The following is a 24,861-nucleotide window of genomic DNA, read 5'->3' as shown; positions in this document are numbered from 1 at the left end:
CCCATAATTAATTACCTTCCGTTACTCCAATCCAAAAACCAATCCTGACTGATAACAAACTCGTTCCCTTGCCGTGTTCTTTCCGAAATAACCAACTGATAGACTACCGATATACTTCATTGTCCATTGAAAAACGAAGCGGAGATAATATCAAGAGGAGAAAAAAAAGAAAAAAGGGAAAAAAAAGAAAAGAAAGTGCACACAATAGTAGAGACGAGAAAGGCAGCAAGGAAGAAGCATCAAGACAGAAAGAATCAAAGCCGCAGCAAGCAGATTCAACGTCAAGCAACAGCGAACGGGGGCCTCCTCTTCAACAGACATTTATCATCATCAAAATACTCCGTACCTAGCTCCTACACCTAGGTAGGTATCTCACTCAGCTCTAGCTCCCTCATCAAGCCGAGTTCGAGTTTGATGTGCGCAAGGGGAAAGAGACGGGACGTCAACTAAATCAGCGTCCATCCTTGTTGCCCTTTCCACCACTACCGTTAGCACCGCCAGCAGCTCTCTTGGCGGTCACTTTCACCCCCTCCTCAGCCCTCTCAACGACATCACCCACGGCACTTTCGATCTTCTTCTTCTCTTTGACGCCCACCGAGGCGACGGCCGTTTTCGCCTTGGACCTGCCTGCTGCTGCTGCGCCGGGCTTGGCGACGCGCTTGGACGTATTCGCTTTAGCGATAGAGGAGGAAGAGGAGGAAGACTTGTTGATGATGATGTTGTTGTTGTCCTTGGTCTTTTTGTTCTTTGTTGTGCCAGTGGAACGTTTCCGGGTTGGTGCTGCGGCAGCGGCAGGGATCTGTTCGATGATGCGAGGCCGCGAGTTGCCTGTTGAACCGCGTGTGATGGCCATCGCGGTTGTCTGTGTTTTTCCGTGTGCTATTATCTTTTTTGTTGTTATTCTGCGGCTTTGGTGGAAAGAGGGTTTCGTTGTTGGTGGTGTGGTTGAAATGATGCGTACCTGATGTGGCGGTTGAAACAGGGGTTATACTAGTATGTTAGGTAGATACCCAAACAGGGACTACAGTAGGTGTCGCGAAAGAACAAGCAACGCTCCCTGGTTGAAAACAGATAAGACTGAATCCGCGTCTTCCTTCCACAGGGGAACGGAGAAAATAATAATCCACGGTATATATATGATGACTGACGATATTGGCTTGCTAGAAGATCAAAACCGGAGCGGGGGTCGTGATGGCAGACACAACTCACCCTGGTGGCGGGCAGGTGGGAAGTGGGAGCTAGCGCTGGCATGTGTCACAGCGGTCCCTGTCAATAGGAGGCCGAGTTTGCGCGACGCCCTAAGGCCGTTCTACGCTGGAAGCATGGCCTGATATTTCAGGAGATATAAAACAGTGGATGCTTTTTCTAGAGATTCATGCAATATGCTGCTACCATCAACAGCCGCAACACGCGCATGGCGATGATGACAACGGAAAAATTAAGCATAATGGAAATCTATCCCGTATTATACCCGTCTCACATCTATGCCTTAAACTTGTTCATCCTCCTGGTCATACTGTAATTATTCGTTAATAAAACAGAACGATACTTCAAGGGGTCAGGTGGGTCACTCACAAGTCGAAGAAAGCAAACTGACTTGGGTTGCTGCCATACTCGTACACAAATCGACTGGCAAGGTGGCTACCAAAGATAGACCTCAGGTAGCTCTCAGGAACCTATACGCATTGTCAGTACACGGAGCAATTCATTCGTACAAAAACCGGGAGCACTCACCCGCTGGAGGATAGTGTCAAGACCGATCTTGTCCAGAAGAAGTTTCGGGAGAGCATCCTGAAGGACAGATCTGCGGAGCTCAACATTATCCCATAGTGCGGTCTTCTGGAGCTCTTCATCCAGTTTGGTGATGGCAACGCTGAGTCTATCACTCAGCACGCTACGCAGCACACCGGTCTGCTCATGTTCCCGCCAGATAGCTTCAAATTCAAGAGTCGCATTCTTCTTGATGACTTCCTGAACCTCCTTGACATAGGCTTGGTAGAATTCCGGTGCCGATCCATCCTCACGAACGCACATGTTCTCCTCGAACTCTTTGTCGTCAAAAGACAGAGAGGCGAGGACTTCAAGAGAGGAAGATGTGACACCACCCTTGTTGGCGGAGGCATCCTTGTAAAGAATGCAGCCAGCCTTTTCCAGCCGGAGTTTGCTGTCCTGGGTGAGGAAAAGGTTTGCCCCTTCGACAATGTATGGTATGACAGACTTGCCGTTCACGATGAGCTTACCCACGGAAGAGAGGTCGACAGACTCTGGACGTCCTCCGCAAGGAACGAATATGTCGTATGGTTGATCTCTACGCAAATGGAAAGTGTTGCGGAAGACCATACCATTATTGACTATCTCACCGCTTGGCAGCTTGACGTTGCTTTCGTCGACGAGAACTCTGTAGCCTTGAGGGGAAAGTTTCGACAAGTCAAACTCGGAGATCGTAACACGCTTCTTAGCAAGTCTAACGAGTTCCTCACGGTCCAGTCCCTGCGGGTCAACAATGACACCCGATCCATCGACGATAGCGGTGTACTTCTCATTTCCAAGGAGGATTTCGTTTGATCCCAGGTCACCATCTGGACCACCAGTCTGCAGTTTTCGTACATTCGATGGGTCGATGCCCAACTTACGGTAGATACCAAGAACGTACTGGCGAACAGACAGGGTGGTCATGCCGTAGGTGTCGTGCGGAATACCTCCAAGCCTGGGGCTCTTTCCAGTGAAGAATGACTTCCACCAGGGTGCGCCTCGTTTTCTCGCATGATCCGTAGCCCAGTCAACCAATTCAGCGGTGTTCTCATCAGGACCCATGAATAAGATCTCATCCTTCCCGTACAAATCAACGATTGGATCCTTGATTCCCGGAGTGGCCGGTGGAAGCAGGAGATCCAGGATACTGTCGATATATTTCTCGAAGGCAACGCGGGCCTTGTCCTGGTGGTTCACGTCGAGGAGAATAACACCCTTCGCTCCTCCTTCTGGGATGTCTTTATTCTTGCGCTGCTGGGTGTTCGCGAGGTTGTAGTTCTCATCGAACAGGGAACGAGCGTTGATACTGTAGGCCTCCTTGTTACGGCTCTTGACGATACGGATACCTCCACGAGCGATGTCACGGAACCGAAGATGGAATCCTCGGAACTCGGAGCTGATGACAAGGAACATACCGTAGAGGGGTTGGGGATACTCATGCTCGGGCAGGAAAGTAGGGTTCAGCCGGAAGCTGAGTGCAACCTTGGTAGGTGTATAGAAATTGGTCTTCAAGACGGCAGCGTTGAAAACGCGGAAGGCCGTCATAACCATTTCGTCGTGCTCATTTGCTGCGGTTTTTGAGATCAGTTCCTTCAGCTTCTCATCATCCAAGACTTCGTCGACTTGGAGCCGGAGGTAACTCAGCGTCGGGAGGAAGTCATCCTGCGAAGGCCCTCTCGTCTGAACGTAATGGGTGTTGGCAAAATCCAGGTACAGTTTGTGGATGAGATCTGGGTATTTATTGATGATTTCGAGGATGTAGTCCGATGTGAATGTCTCTGTGCGAAGCCTCTTCTTGATCTTCGCCAGAAGTTCGGCATGGACGCTGTTATTCGGATCGAGAACAGCTGTCAGAGAAGTGTATTCCGATCCCAGGCGGTTCAGGAACTGCTGGACAAAGACCCACGCACAGTGGGCGTAAATGGTTTCTTGCAGACTGAGACGTCCGCTGGCAAAGTGGCCCTGGAACTTGTTCTGCGGAATGCAGTACAAGAGCGAGATTTCCTTCATTATCTGGTGGATAGCGGCTTCGATGGGAGGGTATTTCCCAGAGATCTCAGCATTCTCCACAGGTCGTAGATAGAGGGAAATCACGGTGATGCCGTTAGAGAAGTTCTCCAGATACTTCCTTGAGCTCGTCAGACGGTAGTAGTGATAGAGGTCAGACAGAGCGCTGAACATTCCCATAGCAGAACCCTGGCGATACGCCAGGACTATTCTCTTCTCCCGGCTACCTTCGATCTCGAACAGCTCAATGACTGGACCGGCCCTGGTCACAGCTTTGGTGATGATCTCCTGGTAGATCGCCTTGGTATTGGCCGTGGCTTTCTGCAGGAATCGCTTCTCTCCGATGATCTCAATGTTCGTCTCCTCTGGATCCGGGTTCGGGTTGCTAAACTGGCATTTGTAGACAAAGTAGCAGCGGAGCTGCTGCTCACTGTCGCCCGGAAGCGGGCTGGAGGAACGGAAAGTCTCAACTCGATAACTGTTATCGTGCGTCGAAGTGTCGATGTATTTCTTGTCTATCCGCTGCTCGTAACGCGGCCCCCCAACAGTTGAAACACCAGGTTTACTGGTATCAATGTAGACGGCGTGGTCCTCTGCTTCCTTGTCTAATCTAATCTCCAATCGCTTATCGTCCCGAGCATATGCCGCGACCTTGGCAGCATACAGAGACAGGATCTGGGTGACAATGGCGTCAACGGACTCGGTTTGGAAGTACATATCGTCTATCCCGAGCATGTTGTAGAACCAATTTGTCTCGGAGACAACAAAATCGCTGGGGAAGAAACCCTTCTCCTCCAGCTGGTCCATGACTATATAGATGTTAGATTTAGAAAGGTCCCCACACCAACTCCATTGCTCAAACAAGGCTCAATTTCAAAGGCTCACCTTGCTCCATCTGCTTCTGTTTGCCTTCGAATTTGGCAGAGACGTAACCTGGATCCTCTTCCGACAAGATCCTATGCTGTCCACCGCCCGGGATGCCGAGATGAGTAGGCTGCGGAGAGGGTTGACGGGCAGAAGACCGAGCGTTGTCGAGAATCTTGTTCTGAGGATATCTCTGGAAACCGATAGGGGTTCCCGCACCTGAGGCGGAACCATCATCGCCGTTCGAATATAGCTTCGGGCCATTTCTAGTCGGCAGACTGTTGCCATTGACTGGTCCGTCGACGGTTGCACTGGCAGTGCCCCTGTCGGGTGCATGCTGCAGGTGTGTAACGGCTGGATCAGGGGAAGCAGACATGACGTGGGAGGTTTGCTCTGCTGGGAGTTGTGTACAAGGTTCAAGAAAAGGGAAGTGGATGTCACTTGTGTCTGAGACTGTCAGTCATAAGGGAGCAGTCAGCCTCACGACTGCAGCAAACAAAACAGAAGGACAAGGGTGGATGACAACACAGGCACGAGATAGAACAGGAGAGCTTATCAGGACGCGACGCGCGCAAAGCAAGATACACAGCAAGGGATGCGTACCTCAGATAAGTGATGAAAGGTTGGAGAGCCCGGGAAGTACAAGCAGAAAGCTAATCGAGGAGGAGCTGACCGAGCCGGTGGTTGTTGACAGCAGTCAACGCCATGCAAGACAGAAGAGGCAAGAGGCACGTCACTATTGACGATTCATGCGGACCATCACTTCACCGCTGCTATACGGGCTCGTGGAAAAGCGCAGAGCCCATGGAGAACGGGCAGAGGCCTCGATTTATATATCCATCTGAACAAAGTACAACACATACTTAGATCGAAAGCTCCACGGCCAGCAGCGGCCAGGTACGGCCGGCCAGGCTGTCCGGGTCCAGGCCAGCTGGGGCTGCAGGTCGATCGGTGACGCGCCGTCAGGGCCCGCGCCCACTAGCTGCAGCGTTGAGCGATCGCTGGGGAGAAGTGGCGCGCGCTCCTAAGAATATCCAGCTCTCCGAGGTCCAGGTGACGCCCAAGCGGTCAGCTTACACGACGTTGGAGAGCTCCAACGTTGGCCTCGACTGTGAAAAACAAAGCTCGCTGCATATCCCTCTGGCACGTCCAACTACTAGGTGCAGTCTCTATCTCCCTCGACGACATTGCCATGGTTTCAATCGACTGCTAAAAATGCATTTGCCTGACTCAACGCACGGGCAGGAAAATGAGGAATCTATTGCTGGATGAAAGAACTATCAGAGCTTACCGCCTTTGCTGCGTACCGTCGAATCCACAACCATTACGCTATGGAATGCAGGGAGAAGAGGTCTAGCCGACGAATGATCAGCTGACTGCGGTGTCGTGCTCGAGAAGAGAGAAATGATCTCTCCAAAAGACACATTTGTGTGGTTGGGACCCCGCTCCAACGTCGTTTCAGGATACCTTCCCCGTAAATAGTTCTCCATATCGGCAACGCCATCCACACACATGCGAGAGATCACTATTTCTCTGAGTCATGGAATAAGGGGCAATCATGTCCATAACAGACAGCCTGGAAAACTAGACCTCCGTTCCTTTGGAAAGGGGAGAGAGACTACTGCATACTAAACTATATCGGGGTTTGCCCAACGTGCATGGTGCAGCTGTCAAGTATTTTGACCACTATCACATCACCTCTCAACAACCGCGCGTGCTCTGCAGAATTTTCACGGTTCCTTTCTGGATGCTTGCAGTGTACTCGTCCTTTTGAATCGACAGGGTATTTCACTGGACGCAGCGAGCCGTCCCTCACCCATTGGTGGGTCTGGGTGTTGGGATATGATCCCAGGTGCTGCATTTACTGTAAGAACAAGCAATCTAAAGCTTCCCAGCGCAAAACAGTTATGTAATTTCCCGACAGCAGGGTGCAAGTGCACGCAATGATAGGCCCAGAAAAAAAAATTCGAGAACTGGAAATTCTCCGTCTTTTTGGCCTGCGAGGACATCAGTAGTAAAGGTCAGATTACAAGAGCAGGTGATCATCAGGAACCCCATATCAGGCACAAAGACTCTGCCACGAGGAGGCAGCCACTAGATAGATCAACCAGATCTTACTAGGCAAGCCCTGTATCAATCGACCTCCCAAGACGTTCCCGAAGAATGACCGAGCTCAAGCAAAGCAAACCTTTGAGGAGCATCTGCAGCTGCGGGCATTACTTTTCGTCATATGCGGGGTTGGATCCATGTTTTCAAGTTCTTGGTCCAAGGTGTTGAGCCACTGGCGGCTGGAGCGGGCGGGCTCCCTTCCGCTCGGCGGGAACATTTTCCCGGGCCCTCGAAGTTTCTATGATGTAATAACCGACAGGAATGTCGCATCGATGACGCTGGAATTGAGGCATTTTAGAGCTGAAAAGAAATTGTCTCTTTCCAATCTGGGTTTTCTTTTATGTCAGGAGAGCATGCGCTGTTGCGCCATATCTGCAGGTGATTAGTCGTGCCATTGGGCTAGGTTAGGAACCTTAGGCACCTAAGTACCTGAAACTGGTCACTCGGTTCTACTAGTCCTGGAGCAAACTACCTCGTTGATCTAGTGTGGTACTAATGTACGTACTTATGGACTGTCATTCTAGTAGAGAAATAGACTAAATGTCTAGAGGTCTAACTGTTATCAGATGTTTGCAATTCCTCCCTTGGCTGTGAAATCTGAGTTTATATATACATCATCCACAGACCACCACATAATAACCACATCAGAACAACGGAACAAAAATAGGGATGAACATACCATGCATATCCTTGTCGCACACAGAAACACACGCATCCAAGCCCCTCGAATTGACATCTCAGCCAACTCCAAGACCAAGAGAAGCAGGTCGCCTGCTGATGCATAGCCCGGACGCTCCGAGCGTGTGCAGGCAGGTCCTTTTCATCCCCGGAACTTGGGTAATATTGATCATATGGCTTTGGCCTTTGCGCCTTGCGCCTCACGTTCAAAAAAGGCCCATAGAGAAAAATCTTTTACACATCGCAATAAAATTTCCTCTGTGCCGAATACCTAATATAGTTCTTTCTAGATGGAGCACGGACACGGATAGTTACACTTAACTTCTTAAGTAAGCCGAATGTAACCGTGCGCAGCCGAATGTACGTACATACTTCAATGGATCACCCCGCAGAGCGGCTTACTTGCTATTACTACTGTAGAAGTTGGAATAATTCAAGCTATAACTGAAAAAGTTGAAACCGAAGCATTTTATGTCAGATCGAGGGATCCGTTCGTTGTGGAAGGGCGGGAATATGGATATAACCGTTTTTTGGTCCGTGCTACCTAAGTAAGAGAGTTCCAAGAAGAGGGGATTTTCTGAAACAAGTCTGTAAGTTTCCTTGCGAAAGCTTGCTGAGGATTATGGGGAGTACCAATGGGTAGATGCGGTATAACCCTTGAGGTAGTGTCACGTTCGCTTCATCTTCAATTACCTACCTACCTATGCAGGAAGGTAAGTATGGAGTATGAAGTGCACGAGAAACACGACCACAAACCAGCGAATCATGTATTCAACAGGAGCTCCTGACAGCCATTTTCGGCATAATTAGGAGAACAGAACAGGAAATGACAGCAGCAGTAGCAGTACAATACGGGGGCGGTTATCAACATATAACTACAATTTGACGGTCAAACATTATATACCCCAGCAGAACATCCCACACTATCTATATACCGCGAGTCCGGCTGTCAACATATATAAAACTGTGCCTTCCAGCAAGCAGGCCAGAGTCCACATGTAAAGATTTTAATCCGGAGAAGAAGAGATATGTCACAAGAAGAAAAAATCAGCTATATATAGGTATAAAAGCGGTAGAATAATACACATCTACGTGCTGCGTGCGTTGAGATAATTCATATTTCCAGGACAAGATGGCGGCAGGTCCACGTCGTGGTCTTTATCCCCCGGCACGCGCTCTCTCATATCCAAGGAAATAGAAACAGAAAACAGTATTGGAGAAACGAAGATATCAACATCAGCAAACATCACATTTATCGGTTTTATACATGTATTATGGGGTGAAAATAGGTCCACAGTAAGAATAAGAACCTCCTGATGAAGTTAGTCAGCAGGGAAGGATTGAAGATCCTTATCCTTAGTAGGAAGGCTTTTTTTATTATCTAGGTACCTCATACGTGCCGGCACGGATGTCAGTCAAGTACCTCCCGCCACCGTATGGCCCGATCCAGTAAACAAGCAAGCAAGCACGTTAACTCTGTACCTAGTGCATATCATATCAATCATCATATAAAACCTTTAGGGATGTGCAGGTATGTATCCAAAACATGAAATCCCAGTCCGATCCGGGTCCAGATCCCCCAATTTATCAAACCAAATCAAACATCAAGATCGAATCCGAGACAGACAGAGACATTATTTGCTATTTGCTATTTTATTTGTCATCACCATCATCGGGTTTTACCGAACCGAATCTTGTCTCAGATCCCCCATCTCTTATCTCGATCTCGCATCTCGCAAACAAAAAAGGAAAAAAGGGAATGTGACTCATCACAAATTGCTGCCTGTGCCTTGCATGACGGTACGATGCGATATGCGATGCAGATAACGAACGGGTCCCCACACCTGCCTTGTCCTGTCTGCCCCCCGGATTCCCGAGTCTAGGGTCTAGTAATAATGGATTATGGATACTACAGTATTGTATGTACTCAGAATAGGAAAAGCTCTCATTTTTCTCTCTGAGACAATTTCTAGTTGAAAACTACGGTACGGAGTTAGGTACCGTGCATGTGCATAGCTTTGAGGGAGGAGGGGCGGAAGGGGGAAAAGGGTAGCTTTTATCTACTCCGCAGATGGAATTGCTATCACTACTCTGCCTGCCCTGCCCCTGTCGAGATAAGCACGTCGTTATCTGCGTTGATTCCAATGACAAATATGGTAATAGACGACATACTACACCCGTGATTCACCATTCCTGACGTTGATGCCTGCTGGAGGATTGATGCCTGGCCTGGATCTTTATACTCGGGGAAATCTCCGTAATAGTTCCCGAAACTTTCGGGAGCTCTCGTGGCATGTCGTCTCATCGAAGAATTATCGACGCGTTAGCAGCGCATAAAAGGAAAAATACCAAGGCACTCTCGATGCCAAAATGGAGTCGGCGATCGTGATAGCACGATTATGCGACCGCAGCGAATGCCTCAGATCCAGAGGGGCTGGCTGATAGGTACCTAACCTATGATGCGGATACCACACGGAGCGGGGGAGCAGGTGACGTGGGACCTTCACAGAACACTCCGGCATTTGAACTGTCTGAGTTTGGGAAACAATCAGTGGAGTGGTTCGTACTGCACCCCAGTACTGTGCTCTGGGACGCAGATAGCAAAGTAGAGTCAGACAATCAGGTCGATCCTCCGCAATTTTTGAAGCCCTTGGTAAGAAAGAGATTGGATGGGTTGTTGTCCGTCCCGAGACACGGCTGAATCTCGCTTGCGTGGCGATCTATACCCCGTACTGTATATACTAAATCCAGCACGCCCCGGGAGAGACTAATAGTCTGATAAGTAGTGTCTATCCCTCTTGCCGAGACATTCGATATCCATCAGTCAGACGGAACTACTTAGCGGTGTACACAGTCAAAAAGTCTGTGAACCAGTTCTACCCAGTAGGACGAGAATGATCGTTTTTTGTGCGCAAAACAGGAGCCCGTGTAGGCCTCCCACGCTGCAACACGTTTTTCTCTTTTTTTTTTTCCCTTTCCCACTCCGCATTTCTTCGTCCGAATTCTCACTTATGCTAGCAAGTGATGCTAGGGCTAGGGCCGTGAATTGCATGGGAAACGCTCCAAAGTCCTATTGGAGCAGCCGCTCTTGCCGAAGCGAACAGCCGCTGCTGAAGATCACAAATCTTTCATGCCCAACAAAAATTATGTGGACAAATCTCGCCGACGTATAGAAGAGTGTTGGGAGCATTTAGTACTTCGTATTATTAGGGGTCATCGGGAAACCGGCCGAAGCTCTTCACTGTCAACACCGAGCCTGCTCTGTTACAGTTACAGAGACCGTGCTGTGTACAGGCACCAGCCCCTCCCTGAGTCCGGACTCCCAAACCCCAGAAAATCTCGCTCCCATGGTCCCAATATAGCGGAGCCTGGCTAGGAACCGTTGGTTTTTGGTACATCGTCAACCTGCGCCGCAGGGGGGTTGGCTGCAGAGTCGGGGATAAAGCAAACGACCAGCGGAGCAGAACAACTGGCAGCGGTCGTGGACAGCGCTACCCCATAGCGGGCTGCTGCAGTGATGCAGTTACAGAGTTAACAGGATGGTCTACAGGAAGCGGAAGATCAACCAGGGGCGCCAACCCCACAGGCCGCTTAGCCGGCACCGAAGCCCCGTCCAAGGCGATGGAAGCGTCTCCGCGATTCCAGAAAGCCGCGCTACCCCGTGCGTTTTCCCCAGTTGCACCAGTCTGATGCACAACGGATGCCCTCTTGAGACAGTAGCAATATTGCGCACCTAGGTATACCTCTCGTACGGAGTATGATCCCTCTTCATCTCTCTCTCGAATGCCACTCCGCGGCGTCACCGAGGGTACACGGTACATCCATCGCCCCGTTTGACACCCCTTCAAGGTGCCGATAGGGCTTGTCAAAACCGGTATCTGGCACCCCTAGGCGGGTCCAAACAGGCGATGTGGAGCGGTCGATACAAAAAAAAAAGGAACCCCCGGATCGGTTCAATGGCGCCATGCAATAATGATCCTCCCCCAGGCCTTTTGACGCGTCCAACGGTCCTCTCCTCCTCCCAGAGTCCTGGTTCCGCAAGGATGAATCGGCGATTTCCCCCTCGGCCTACCATGTTATGATGCCCACCGTTCATCATTGCTGTTCGGGGAAGTCTTCCTACCCACGGCCCAGTCAACAACAGGGAAAACTGCTTTTTACTCCATTGTTTGTCTCCCTACCTCCGAAAACCCCCATTATTTCGCCGAAGGGCACCACACACACAGTGGCGTCTCTGCCACGCGCTACACCCTAACTCCGTGGACAACAGCTGCTGCTGCAAGGCAGAGTGGACGAGGCGGGCCGTGTCCGTTTGTCCCTTTGTCAGTGGGGATTGTCCATTCCGCCAGGAATGGGAGATAAATACCTAGGTACTGACCTGCCAAGGGTACAGAGAGTATATTTTGCCCATGGTCCTTCCATGCTCACTCCCCCTGTAGCTCTGGCTTCCTCCCTCGAAACGTAGGCCATTCTAGACAGCTCTTTTGCCGTTACACTACATCGTACAGTGTTCCCATCCATATTTTATCACACCGACCCGGGACGGATTCAGCTCGGCCACCGCTTCTCAAATACTACATCTTATATCACCTGTTCAAGTCACATTTCCTTTGGTGAATTTAACAGAGCCCAGACCGCTTGCGGGTGAGAAAACATATTTCCCTTGGTGTTTTCTGCCTTTTTTATCTTCTTCATTTCCTTTCCAGACCTTGGATGTGGAGCTGACATATTGGAAAGCTTCGGACCTTTCAGGCAAACGTCAACAGACTTCGGATATTCTGAATGCCAACCGAAGCAGCAACGATCCAAGAAACACAGAGAAGACAAGAGAATTCACCCGTCCCATCTGCACACGGGGAGACACGTGTTTCCCAACTCACACTTGTGGGCCACTCGAGTCACAGCGAAACAATGGCATCCGCTATTTCACAAACACCCAACCATCCCGTTGACTTGACTTGCTCCACCCTCAGTCAAGACATCTCGCGAGCGATCAAGGCGTCGTCGATGCTACCGAAATACACGTACACGGAGGAATCAACCTCAAGTCCTATTGAATATCCTCCGCCACCGCCACCATCTCCGGTGGGGTTTCGAACCTCCAAGTCTTCGCTATGGGACTCTTCGTATAGAAAATGTGTGTGAACCGGGGAAAAAAGTTTGTAGTTGGGAGGATATTCTATCTTTACTCGTCTGGGTTTTGTTTGTGCTACTTGGCCGGCTTTTTGCAGGTACCTCGGCAGTTTGGGCGCGCGGTCGGATGTTGTTCTGTTTGCTTTTCATACCTTAATAGCAAGCATTTTCGGGAACGGCAACTGGACCTGGCGTGTCAAATGGTTTTGTTTGCGGGCCGAGCAACTGTTTGATGTGTGATGAGGATTGTTTGCTTCATTTTTTCCCCGGGAAACTCATGGCCGGATCATGTGTTGTTACGGACTCGAGAAGATCCCCAAGGAAAAAGGTTTGATTCTTAGACCATGTTGTGCAGATCAGAGACCACCATGCGTTAGCCTTGTATCTCCCTCATTCGGTTCCGCAGCTTAGATCCTAGGGCCCTAAAATAAGAAGCTTGTAGATCCATCGTCCAGTACATCCATTCAGGGAAAGAGCACCAAACAAGTGTCACGCAAGGGTACTCTTAAGGTTGCCTGGAATCACACCTTGCGTAGCATAGCAGTCTTCATCGGTGGCAGATAAGACACTCGGGAGTCCCTAGGTCAAGTAAACTGGTAACTGTAGCAGGAGTTTTCCGCCAGCGCAACGTTCCGGGGCGGCTTATCTAGCCTCGCATGTCTCAATACGGAACGGAGTTACCGGCAGAGGAGCATTCAGGGACTCTCGCTTCGACCTGCAGGAACACAGCCACTTGCACGTGTTCTTCATCTTTGGTTGTTGTATAACCGTATCCGCTGCGGTTGCACAAAGGGGATAACATAAGAACGCGTGCGATTCGATTTCCCGTGACAGGAGCTATCTGCTTGCGCACAGCATGTGACTGCAGAAGCTGCCTCTATGACTGGGAACCATCGTACGGGTACTGTTCAGATGGGACACTGCTGTTGGCATTCTCAATCTGAGCGTAAATATCCTCGAGAGCCATCAGGGCATTCATATCTCCCTGCAGCGCTCCCTGGTTGAGCCTCTGGATTTCTGCCATGCGCTCCTCCGTCCTTGCCCAACCGCGTAGTCGGTCCTCAAAATTCTGGCCGCGCTTAATGCTGTACACTGTGCGGACCATATCCGTCTCGCCCTTGGCCTGCTTCGCGTTCATAAGACGTCGCAAGAACCGTGCCTGGTTCGTGGTCTTCATCCCTTGCTGCTCCGCGTTTTCGACAGGGCCGTCTGCGCCTTCGATGGCCTTGCCGCCGCCAGAACTGGAGATGAGGTTCGCCTTGCGACCGAGAACCTTAACGCTATTTGCAGTGATAAGGACATAGTCCCTATCACTCCTGAGGTACGTAGAGTCGGATTGCTCGGGCTCCAGTTCCGGCCGTGTGAAGAGCAGCTCCGTTCCGATCATGTCGGCCCAGGAGCAGCTGAAGATCTGGTTTTGGTAGGAGATGATAGGGTTGCGGCTGTGGAGGTCCAAGATCTGGACCTGGTCCTGCGGCGCGCTGCCTTCCGGACCTTCAATGGCTACATTGTTCTCGTCCAGGAACGCTGAGGACTCTGTGGCATCCGCTGGTGGAGATGATCCCCGGGCAGGAGTTGTAGAGGTAGTGGAAGACTCCTGCCGGCGTCGCGGAGGCCGGATAGGTCCATTATAGGAAGTGAGGTCAAGATTGATGTAAAAGGTCTGTGACTTAAATCAGTTATAGCTCAGGGGACGTGGATGGTGGTAATGGAGGTAAAAAGCCCATCAGGCACAAGCGACGAAAGGATTAGCCAACCGTACTTCTGTCTCGGTGTCGTCGTACTCGTACTCGTACTCATATTCGTCCTCATCCACCTCACCCAGCATGGCTGGGTCCACCGCTAGCACTGGGTCCAGGTTGTGCTGCATTGCGCTGGTGATTACTACTATAGTAGAGTCTAACACACGCGAGCCAAGGTCGAAATAGGTTCAACCCCGCACGGTTGTATGTCGCGAGCTAGCGGCCCGTCGAATCAGCTTGGCTGGCGTTCCTAGGGGATGCTCTCGGGGAAAATCACGAAGTCTCGGTCAGATATGCTTGCATCAAGGTGAGATATGCTGAGCTGATCGGGACATCAGCGCCGTGCCAGCCGGAATGCCGAGATACCACGTCCTGCAGTCGGATGCGAATGGTCCATCGCACTACAGCGCTGCGTGCAGGGGACAGGTCGACTAGAGTCTCTCTGCAGAAACTTGAAAGCCAGAGGATCTGCAGACACTGACAGAGCCGGCCGGTCGATGACTCGGGGGTGCTGGAATAAGATTTCAATAATAATGATGATGGAGCATCAAGAAAGCTTTTGGTGGTGGAGATTGATCGATGGTCCCGCCAGCTAGTCGCAGCCCTAGACCTTATCGCGCCGTCCTGACGTAGAGACGAAGAGATTTCAGCCCGATGCGCTGTCGATGCGTTCGCTCTGCCGTGTGTATGAGTGATGCAGTCTGTCTACTGTACAGCTCTACATGCGACATGGTGTGCGCTGACCCTCGCTACCGCTCTCTGGCGTCCGCCCGATAACCTCTTTTCTCCTTTCTCATCCAACCCCCGGTCGGTGGCATGAGCTGGCTCTCTTCCTCGACCCCTCTCTCTGCGAGATAGGCTTATTATATCTGCCACAAGTAAGTCCAGTCCGTCTCTTCCGTGCCCTCTCCCCCTCCATTGGCACCGTTTTATATCCCCGTCCGGGCCCGTCGTGCCGATTTCTAAGCTCTTACACCATGCCCGGCTGCGCGCGGAAGGGTCTACAGTGGAAACCCTAGCACTCCCCCCAGAGACTTGTATGCATCCGTCTAGCTTCGGACCCTTTGGCATCCTTTCGCTCATCGTGATGCTATCCGTTCTCTCCCGGTCTGGCCTTCTCACTGGCCAAGGCCCGGCCTGCCCTCCGCTCCCTCCCTGCCCTGATCCACACACTAAGCCCTGTCGCCTCTCGTCTCCATCTGCACCGTTTTCCCTTTGCTGCTCACGAGGATACCGGATGGACCGTGTGCGTGTTCTGGATTCGGGCTAACTCAAAGCTTTTCTCTTGTGGTTCCTTCTTATAGTGGCCCTACAACCTCACCATGGCGGTCAGGCACCGCTGCTTCCTCCGCCCTTCGAGGTATCTCCCACCAACTCCGGTCCGTCCCTGCTGCCTTCCGGTCAACTTCCTGTCGAGGAGGACGTTGAAGACCAGAGGACGCCTCTGCCAATCTTCGTCCCGGCTACTACCGCTGCAGCAACACATCTCGGCCCGGAAGGAGAGTCGTTCAACAGGTCCAGGAACAACGACGGGCAGGATCCGGCATATGTCCAGGACGAGACGGCCCAGGACGATCTTCTACCCGACAAAAAGGACCTTGTCGACGACTCTTGGGCTCCAGGTGAGCTCTCTCTTTTCCAACAGATGACGCGCAAGTCGCGGGCTGCCATTGCCGTCTTATCCTCCCTCATAGCATATGTATCCATAAACAGTCTGGTCCGGACGTTCAATCCGTCCGCGTTCATATGGTTCGAGGAGGATTTGGAGGAACCGCGATGGATCGCGAGTTCGTCTTCCTGGTTCGACCGGAAAGCTTGCAGATGGCTGGGTCTCTGCGGCACCTCCCACTTCAGACTGGTTCGCACCAGTTTCGGATACCGTAAAGAGGATGCGGAGCTATCTCCGGACGAGGGGACGCCGTGGCGTTCGACCTGGATAGAGGGAAAGGACAACCCCGAAGCGTGGAATGATGATGACCGGGTTCTCCGTGAAGTCCCGGACTACGTCCTGGAGTATGCGCCCCTGGTGCATCTGTTCTCTGGAGAACAATTCTGGCCCTGTGACATTGCGGAGCATCTGTATCACACCACCCCAAAGCTGAATTACACACCGGTCCAGTCGACGTGGGAGCATCCCACACTGAGCGATCTCAACCAATTGAACCAGTGGGAGGAGGGACGAAATGTGTTCTTGACGAGTAATGAAAATGTGGAGGACCGCCCCACCTGGCTTGAGGGTGAGAAGAACATACCCGATGACGGTGATGGGGAGCCTGAAGAAGCCTGGGCAGATTGGGATGGGAGAGTCGACGGGGACATACCCGGCGACACGGAAGAGGAGCGAGCAAAGTGGTATGAGGTTGGCGAAGGAAGCCCACGGCAAGAAGGAGGTGACAGAGCAAGCCCTGAAGGTGCCCATGGCCCGGTGCCAGCAGACACCGCAGAGGGGGAAGACTATGTCGATGAGTTGAAGAGACGGTATGGCGGAAAAGAGATCCGCGCAGAGGGGCCGAATGGTGGAAGAAGCGATGCTCCTGCTGTTCTCATCGTTGTAGACAAAGGGCACGGGATCGTCGACGCCTTTTGGTTCTACTTCTACAGCTTCAACCTTGGGAATGTGGTCCTGAATGTCCGCTTTGGCAACCATGTAGGCGACTGGGAGCATTCTCTAGTGCGGTTCTACAATGGCAAGCCAAAAGCTATGTTCTTCAGTGCGCATTCTGCCGGCGAGGCATATAGCTATGAAGCAGTTGAGAAGATAGGAAAACGGGTAAGTTCTCACCCTTAAAAGTGGCACGACTGTACAAACTAAGCTGATTGGCTAGCCTGTCATCTACTCCGCCGTTGGCACCCATGCTATGTATGCCACCCCAGGGATCCATTCGTATATCCTCCCGCTGGGACTCCTCCACGATCAGACTGACCGTGGTCCGCTCTGGGATCCGCTTCTGAACGCTCACGCCTATACGTACGATTACCTGAATGACACACTCCGCGCTTCTAATATCACCCCGAATGCCCCAACGGAATGGTTCTACTTCAATGGCCATTGGGGAGACAAGTTCTATCCTCTCGGTGACAGTAGGCAGTACCGGCTTGCCGGTCAATATCACTACGTCAACGGTCCTCTGGGCCCTCGCTTCAAGAACCTCGGCAGAAGAAAAGTATGTCAGGGCTCGGCCAAAGATCCATGCGTGATCAAGAACTTCATTGGCGACGGAAAGAGAGCGAGGCGCTGGGCGACTGCAGGCCCTGGCGAGGAACTGACTGAGGCGGACCTGCAGAGGATGTCGACGAAGCGCGCATCTCCCGCAGATGAAGAGATGTGATGTTGTTGTTTTCCTAATGTTTTGATTAGCTGAACCACATTGACGAGTCCGGGACTGGTTTTGGCGTCAAGCTTATTTATATTTTTGCTTCTTATACCCCCCCCCCACTGTTTTGTTTTGTTGAGGGCTTTCCTTGTTTGTATAGAAACGGGATGGGTTTGTGATGGGTAACGGATAACGCGGACAAGAATAATGAGAATCGAAGTGGTTTTTCCCCCCTCAATTGTCTGTCTGTTTGTCGTCCTGTGAACATCTCTTTATATTGTTAAGCGCCGTAAAGCGGTAGGTATCATTAGGCAGTAAAACAAAGTATCTGTATACATCCAAAACTCCCTATTCCTTCAATTTCTGCTTTCAGGCAGGCCAAGAACTGACACATACTTAGGTATACGCCTTATCGAGGACGGTGGTATGTATGCCTTTACATTTCGATACGTATCCTGATGTGTAGTTGTCATAGCGTCCTGCCGACACAATGTTTATGATTGTCGTTACTCAATACTACTATGACTTGATGAAAGGTAGAGAGACCAACTGCATGCAGCACAGCTGATGTCCGTTCTCATTTCCCTGTTTGCGTAGACAAAGACCCGGTCGAGGGATGTATGTACCATATACGTATATACATATGCTCTCATGGTATTTATTTACATAGATGGGATCTTGAAATCCCGTTCACCGCGTCAAGGGAGATTCTGCCATCATGAAGGTAGACTCACGTTATAATTATATATATATAAAAAAGGGAGCAGAAGGAAGACTCAGAGTCCTGCCGAAATAAAAAAGGAATACAGACAATGTTTTTGGTATCCTTCATGACACCTTCATCCAGTGCGTTCAGACGGTAATTTCGTTTCTGATGTCGTCGAACTTCGGGCCCTCTTCGTGCTCTGTCCGGTTCACTTGTTCCAGCTGGGCCCACAGCTCGGGGTATCTGGATTCAGCCCACTCTTCCACTTGATCTTTCCAGTATTGGTATGGGATAGCGTTGTAGAATAGACCGATCCTAGGTAGGACGTTTGTTAGTACTCCCGGTTGACGGTACATAATATCTAAAGGATATGGGGGATTGGGGTTTAGCATACGTATTACGGGTAGGGGGATAGCCGGTTTCAGATTCCATCTTCTCGATAGCCTCGACGGCACGCTCGAATTCACACTGCGCAGCCAGCGCTTCGATGTACGCAGTGTACATCTGACGATCAATCTCGATCTCCAGTTGCTTCACTTTCTCCATCATCTTCGTTGCTTCGTGGGTCCCGTTGTGGTGATACTCGCAGACCCGAAAGAAAATCGCGATGGTCTTGTGTGAGGGTCCTTCATCGGACTGGAGAATGTTACGAAATATCTCCATGCTCTTTTCCGGCATCTCGCATGCGGCGTAGGCGAGCATCAATCCATTCAAGACTCTCGTATTGAGTTCCACCTCAAGATCCAACTTCAACATGTTGTGAACGAGTTCAAGGTTTTCTTTGTCGGCAGCTCTGGCAAGCCCCTGGAAACACCTTGCGTATGTGTCAGGCTTTGGTCGCTGCGCAAAATTCTCGGCCTGGCGCATGTGGCCGAATACTAGACTCGCAAGGTCACTCCGATTTCGCTTAAAGAAGGCCGTCATTATGTCGGTTCGGGTACTAACACCGGTTTCTGGGAAGGCAACCCTCAACAGGGTATATGCCTCCCAGACATGGTCAGTTTCCTGGTTGGCATCCATTATGAAAGTCGTTAGGGATTTCCTAATTTTAGTCCTCTCTTCTGAATCATAGGAACCTAGACGTGGTCGGAGTAACTCCGAAACAGCCTCCCAGTCGTGTCGGTAGAGTAGCATATGGGTTAGGGCTGCGACTGTGTCCGCTTCCAAGCGAACATTGCTTTCAACCAGAGGATCAAGGAGGGCTGAGATCCGGTCAAATAGCTTGTCTGTGTGCCCGGACAGACAAAGCATTGTTATGAGCTTGTTCATGAGCGGCAGATTCACATCGGCTACCGAGCCGATATCCTCTAGACTCTGCAGACACTCCATTGCTCCGTTGATATCACCAGCTTGTATCCGAGATTCCAGCTGTAGCATGTGAGTCTGCAGATCCGGCTGCAGATCCCACTGAGAGGCTAACGCGGCAAAATCAGCGGCCAGTTGTGGATTGCCAGTACTATTCGCAAACTCAATGAGGTTGTTTACACATGAGATGCTGAGTGAATTTGGTATTTCAGGATTCTCAGCAGCCCATGCCTTCAACTTTTCAGATATATCAGACGCTTTACTGCCATGGGCAACTTCCCAGAGCAGTGCGATATTTATCGTCTCAGAAGATGGAGTCTGAGGAAGAGATTCAAAAATTGTTGTCGCCCAGTTAACCTCGGATCTCAGAATCGCAAACTTCAGAACAGCTTCTTTAGTAGCAAGAGTAGGCTCGAGGTTGTCGGATATCGGGCACTCGTACATTGTCTTGACCGCATCCAAAAGATTCTGCTCAATAAGGATCGAAGTCAATTCCTGGTGAGAAGCCTGGTCAAATTTCCTGCCCTGCTTCTCAAGCTCCTCGGTGATTTTTCTAAGCTGACGCCTATCACCTTTCATCGCAAAACCCCTCATTACTGTAAGCCACGGAGAAGGAGTTGATTTGCGGAGCTTGTTCCAAAACTTCTCGACCACATGCCGGGCCTCTTCAGGGTTCCCATTCAAAGAGAGCAGCATGATATATGCGGTCAGCGCCTGGCGGCTGATCTCATTGGGGCCAAATCCTTGATCTGCACACAGTTCCAGGAAGGCAAAACGCGCGATCCTAAGCACTGTACTATGAGACTCTGGAAGGCATTTTGCCTCCGATAAGACGAACAGAACATTTTCGAGGCTCTCCGTCGAAAAAACGGCTTGCCAGTCGTCAGGTTCAAGCTCTTCCTGATGAGCCTTCATATGTTTCCATGTAACTATAAGAAGCTGGGCATGAAAATCGGTGATAACACTAGGATTTCCGGACCGGGAAGTGAAGAAGTCTTTGAAGGCCTTGGCCAAAATGTTTTTCGCTGGTGGCCGGCTTCTGTCCCCCAGAGACCTCATGAGATCTCTCATGGGTTTCAGTCCGACTTCCGGAGATAGAGATGGAGACTGGGCCGCCAATTCTTCATTGGAAGGCGCAGACATATTGAATGCGAAGAGATCACGCCTTTGGACATGGTATGCACCGCGCGGGGTCAGTCTTCTGGCTCGATAGTAGGGGACAGACCGCAGAAGTTGACCGCGACATTGTGTGAAACGAAGTGGTTCATTATTCAGAATGGCGCGAAAGACGCTTCTTGTGAGCTGCGACTGCATCCTGGCTGCGCAATTGTTTGGCAGTTATCAAGGGCTAATTCCTTGGTACAGCACTTGGGGGCTCCGCAGTTGTTGATGTCCCCGCGTTTGGAGGACTTGGAGAAGATGCGCGGCGCAGACTGGGGAGATTGAGGGCAGCAAGGGGTATCAATTGTTCATTCTGGTATACTGGTAGCAATATATCAACCGAAAGAACAGAAAAACGACTAGTGGGTAATTGGAGGAGGCAATGGTGATCTGGACAGCGCGCGGGAGGAGATCTGGAGCTCCGCGGCTGGGGAAGTGCGGCTCTTGGCGCCCGGGGCAGAGACAAAAAAGAAAAGCCGACGATGAGCTCCACTGCATATCTCCCGGAGCTGTCCACCACGACCCGCCAGGACGTGCTCGAGCGTGTTCTTCCAGACTCTGATCGTGACCTGAGATTCATTCGCAGGCGCAATGTCTCTCAATCTCTTCTCGTTGTCCTCTTCCCGCACCCTGGCGACAGGTACCGGAGCGCTCTCCGTTTGCCGATGGAACTCGACGGCTTCCCCGGCTTCGATGAGTGCCTTTACCTCGCGACAGACATCTGCTGGTGCCACTCAGAGTATGTCGAGTTCTTTGTTTTCTGGATTGATCTTCAGGAGCATTTTTGTGCCTTTGGATAGCCGCTAACCCACGGGTTCTCTAGACGCAAGATTGGTCACCCACCGTCGGCTGCCACCAAACCGCCAGAGAATGCTGGAAGACCAGAAGTTCCAAAATGAGAGTAAGATCTTGGAGAAGTTCCAGACGCGTGATTGGAAGGCCGGAGATATCTATGCTCCGCATGATTTGAGCCCGGCAGAAATGAAGAAATGGAGGAAGCGTTACAGCCCGTCGACGGACGCTTTCGATACCTTGAACATGAATCCGCTGGATCAATACAAGGTACAAATTCTTGAACTACATGATATCTATCTGTTTAAATAGAGAAAGGAAACGCTGATCCATTTCCTCCGTTTACAGAATTTTGCCATCATGTCCGAGTATATGACGCCCATGGGCCGTATCAAGCACTCCAGTCAAACCGGTCTGCGCCCAGTTAACCAGCGGAAGATTGCAAAGGCTATCCGCAGAGCAATTGGACTTGGTCTCATGCCAAGTGTTCACAGACACCCGGAGATCCTGGCGGCGGAGGCAAAAGCCAGGCTGGATGCCGGCGGTATCGCCTGATTGATTATGTTCGCAGATAGAGGGTATGGAGTGCAGGTTTCTAGCGAGTGAACCATAAAGGCAATGTTCTGTATTCTTGGGCAGCATATTGCCAATGTATTTAACGTGTATTTTTACCACATAGACGCAGAGTCCGTCTCCCCAGCATAGATCAATGTGTTTCCGTTCAGAGCAACTCTTTGAAACCAACGATTGCCGCATCTTGCTTGAAGATATTCCAGGCGGTCCCCGTTGTTTCAGCCTCTGCCCCTATGTATCCTAAAGTAGTGTGTTGTGATGGAGGAGTCCCCACCAAGCCGTACCGCTCGGAGTGCGGAGTAGTTGAGCTGCTCCAGCCCAAGTAATCGCTTCTGTCCACGTCAACAGTTGCTTAACTTTCCATCATCCCACTTCCAGGACCATATTTGCCTGCGCAGGCCCTTTCTGTCTGATTTGACGCGGTTATGTCTATAAGAAACGGTATGTAAGACCCTTGCAGGCCCCGCCGTGCCCGCGAACTGGGCTGAAGTATGTAACCAGAGTCCATCTGGGCTGCCAGCCCCTCGACAACGAGGGGTCAGCCCACGCAGCTTGCAGCCGACGCTAAGGGCGAGCGACTGGCTTACGCAGTATGTACCCTCATCTCCTTGAACTCATTTCTACGCTTCTACTGACTCCAAATCGGTGTAGTCAAACAAGTCCATTTTCCTTCGTTCGATCGACGATCCCGCAGTCGCGAAGCAGTATACGGAGCACAAAGCGCAGACGACGGTCGCGCGTTTCTCGCCATCCGGATTTTACGTTGCCAGTGGTGATGCTGCCGGTGTAGTGAGAGTGTGGGATTGCGTTGGTGAAGGCATCACCAAGGGAGAGTACAACATTGTGAGCGGTCGCATCAACGACCTTGCCTGGGACGGTGATTCACAGCGCATCATTGCCGTCGGCGACGGAAAGCAACGATACGGACACTGCATTACTGCAGACAGTGGAAACAGCGTTGGCGAGATCACCGGGCACACACAAGCCATCAACTCCGTGTCAATCAGGCAGCAGCGGCCTCTGCGAGCTGCCGCCGCTGGAGACGACAAGACACTCGTCTTCTACCACGGCGCGCCATTCAAATTCAACACGGGTATTCGAGACAAGCATACCAACTACATCTATGGTGTTGCTTTCAGCCCAGACGGCTCGACTCTGGTCAGCGTCGGTGGAGATCGAAGGATCTGGCTTTACGATGGCAAGACTGGAGAGCCTAAGGGCCAAATCGGGGAAGGCGAACACAAGGGCAGTATATTCGGTGTCTCATGGTCTAGCGACTCTCGGAAGTTTGTGACAGCCAGCGCAGACAGGACAGTAAAGATCTGGGATGTTGAAGCAGGCAAGGTCTCGCAGAGCTGGACCCTAGGAGATGAGGGCACGGTGAATGTTCGTGACCACCAAGTTGGCGTTGTCTGGCCCCACGGCAGAAGCGACGGCCTTATTGTCAGTCTATCTCTGAGTGGAGATCTCAACTATCTGGTTGAAGGCTCGCCCCAACCTCGGCAAATCCTTCATGGCCACCAGAAGAACATCACCTCCTTGACGCAGTTTGGTTCTGGCAGCGGAACGGAGACTCTCTGGTCGGGAAGCTTTGAAGGAAGGGTTTGTAGCTGGGATGTCGCAACTGGAACCGCGGAGGAAGTGGAAAGCGAGAGCCATTCGACCTACATCTCGGGATTGACGACTACTGCTGAAGGCAACGGAAGGATATACAGCGTTGGCTGGGACGATACGATCCGATCAGTTGACATAGCCGCCAAGACATACACTGGAAGTGCGACCAAGTTAGCGGGTCAGCCCAAGGGAGTTGCTGCTGGCGACTCAACAGTGCTCGTTGCCAACTCAGAAGGAGTTGAAATCTTCCACGATGGAAAGAAGACCGGGGACTTCGGCTCGAAATTCACTGTCACTGCAGTGGCTGCGCACGGTACTACAGCCGCCATTGGAGGAGAAGACTCGTCGATTCAGATTTGCGACGTTTCCAACTCGAGCCTGACCCCGAGAACCGAGATTAAGGCGTCGCGAAACCCGATATCTGTTCTGGCATTTTCGCCCGACGGTTCTCTTCTTGCCGCTGGTGACTCTCGGGGCCGCGTGCTCGTTTTCAAGGTTGCAGATGGCAGCCTTGTAACTGACCGCTGGACGGCACATACTGCACGAATCACTTCCATTGCTTGGAACGAAAAAGGCACACATGTGGTGAGCGGTGCCCTGGATACGAATATTTTTGTTTGGAGCCTAGCAAATCCCGGTGATTGGCTCCAGGTATTCAATGCCCATAAAGAGGGTGTTAATGGTGTTGCATGGATCGCTGGGGGTTCTAAGATTGCTTCAGCTGGTGCTGATGCCACCGTGAAAGTATGGCAAGTTGAGGGTCTCAAATAAGCTACGACTGGAGGACATTGGTGGGTTCGCTGCCGCGGATGCAGTAGATGATGACTCTTAGCGGTTGCTTGTGGGGTTCTGATTATTGAGGTTACTTTCGTGCGTACATGACTGTCTGCAGTGTAAATTCTCCATTCAATGTGACATGTATCTAAGACTCTGGTGACTCTGGTGGCATGCCAAATACGAGCATATCCAGTAGCTTTCCTGCTGCTTTTGTGGCATAGAGACTTGAGACGTAGAATGTACTCCGTAGCTAGGTCGTAGCAGCTAGAAAGTATCACTGTATCAGGTAGCTATCTGATCACAGCCATATGCAGGGCCGTGCACAGATGCCGTG

At 51.2% G+C, this 24,861-nt stretch overlaps 8 protein-coding genes across 8 annotated transcripts; 4 read left to right on the top strand and 4 right to left on the bottom strand.

Annotated features, from left to right (window-relative positions):
* Window positions 1-451: 451 nt before the first annotated feature.
* VTN00DRAFT_4620 (uncharacterized protein) lies at window positions 452-1,446 on the bottom strand (the record flags this gene model as incomplete). The annotated part of the gene is made up of 3 exons (XM_069431063.1): window positions 452-828; window positions 1,210-1,309; window positions 1,393-1,446. The coding sequence occupies 3 exons, from the start codon at window positions 1,444-1,446 to the stop codon at window positions 452-454; spliced, it is 531 nt and encodes a 176-aa protein (XP_069290135.1).
* Window positions 1,447-1,482: 36 nt separating this feature from the next.
* On the bottom strand, window positions 1,483-4,999 carry VTN00DRAFT_4619 (uncharacterized protein; the record flags this gene model as incomplete). The annotated part of the gene is made up of 4 exons (XM_069431061.1): window positions 1,483-1,516; window positions 1,576-1,676; window positions 1,735-4,568; window positions 4,645-4,999. 4 exons carry the CDS (start codon window positions 4,997-4,999, stop codon window positions 1,483-1,485), a joined length of 3,324 nt encoding a protein of 1,107 aa, XP_069290134.1.
* Window positions 5,000-11,830: 6,831 nt separating this feature from the next.
* VTN00DRAFT_4618 (uncharacterized protein) lies at window positions 11,831-12,555 on the top strand (the record flags this gene model as incomplete). The annotated part of the gene is made up of 4 exons (XM_069431060.1): window positions 11,831-11,871; window positions 11,963-12,054; window positions 12,148-12,274; window positions 12,384-12,555. The coding sequence occupies 4 exons, from the start codon at window positions 11,831-11,833 to the stop codon at window positions 12,553-12,555; spliced, it is 432 nt and encodes a 143-aa protein (XP_069290133.1).
* An 865-nt stretch (window positions 12,556-13,420) lies between these two features.
* On the bottom strand, window positions 13,421-14,413 carry VTN00DRAFT_4617 (uncharacterized protein; the record flags this gene model as incomplete). Its single annotated transcript, XM_069431059.1, has 2 exons — window positions 13,421-14,206; window positions 14,306-14,413. 2 exons carry the CDS (start codon window positions 14,411-14,413, stop codon window positions 13,421-13,423), a joined length of 894 nt encoding a protein of 297 aa, XP_069290132.1.
* Window positions 14,414-15,522: 1,109 nt separating this feature from the next.
* On the top strand, window positions 15,523-17,614 carry VTN00DRAFT_4616 (uncharacterized protein; the record flags this gene model as incomplete). Its single annotated transcript, XM_069431058.1, has 3 exons — window positions 15,523-15,529; window positions 15,590-17,055; window positions 17,111-17,614. The coding sequence occupies 3 exons, from the start codon at window positions 15,523-15,525 to the stop codon at window positions 17,612-17,614; spliced, it is 1,977 nt and encodes a 658-aa protein (XP_069290131.1).
* Window positions 17,615-18,451: 837 nt separating this feature from the next.
* Window positions 18,452-20,753, bottom strand: VTN00DRAFT_4615 (uncharacterized protein; the record flags this gene model as incomplete). Its single annotated transcript, XM_069431057.1, has 2 exons — window positions 18,452-18,620; window positions 18,700-20,753. 2 exons carry the CDS (start codon window positions 20,751-20,753, stop codon window positions 18,452-18,454), a joined length of 2,223 nt encoding a protein of 740 aa, XP_069290130.1.
* A 609-nt stretch (window positions 20,754-21,362) lies between these two features.
* VTN00DRAFT_4614 (mitochondrial 37S ribosomal protein bS18m) lies at window positions 21,363-22,118 on the top strand (the record flags this gene model as incomplete). Its single annotated transcript, XM_069431056.1, has 3 exons — window positions 21,363-21,510; window positions 21,595-21,833; window positions 21,912-22,118. The coding sequence occupies 3 exons, from the start codon at window positions 21,363-21,365 to the stop codon at window positions 22,116-22,118; spliced, it is 594 nt and encodes a 197-aa protein (XP_069290129.1).
* Window positions 22,119-22,561: 443 nt separating this feature from the next.
* VTN00DRAFT_4613 (uncharacterized protein) lies at window positions 22,562-24,521 on the top strand (the record flags this gene model as incomplete). Its single annotated transcript, XM_069431055.1, has 3 exons — window positions 22,562-22,577; window positions 22,638-22,726; window positions 22,788-24,521. The coding sequence occupies 3 exons, from the start codon at window positions 22,562-22,564 to the stop codon at window positions 24,519-24,521; spliced, it is 1,839 nt and encodes a 612-aa protein (XP_069290128.1).
* Between the last annotated feature and the right edge of the window lie 340 nt (window positions 24,522-24,861).

Source organism: Thermoascus crustaceus (genome assembly GCF_041956765.1).
Source record: "Thermoascus crustaceus strain CBS 181.67 unplaced genomic scaffold VTN00scaffold_2, whole genome shotgun sequence".
Classification (NCBI taxonomy): Eukaryota; Fungi; Ascomycota; class Eurotiomycetes; order Eurotiales; family Thermoascaceae; genus Thermoascus; species Thermoascus crustaceus.
Note: the sequence above shows the minus strand (reverse complement) of the source record. Positions and strands in the feature narration are given on the sequence as shown.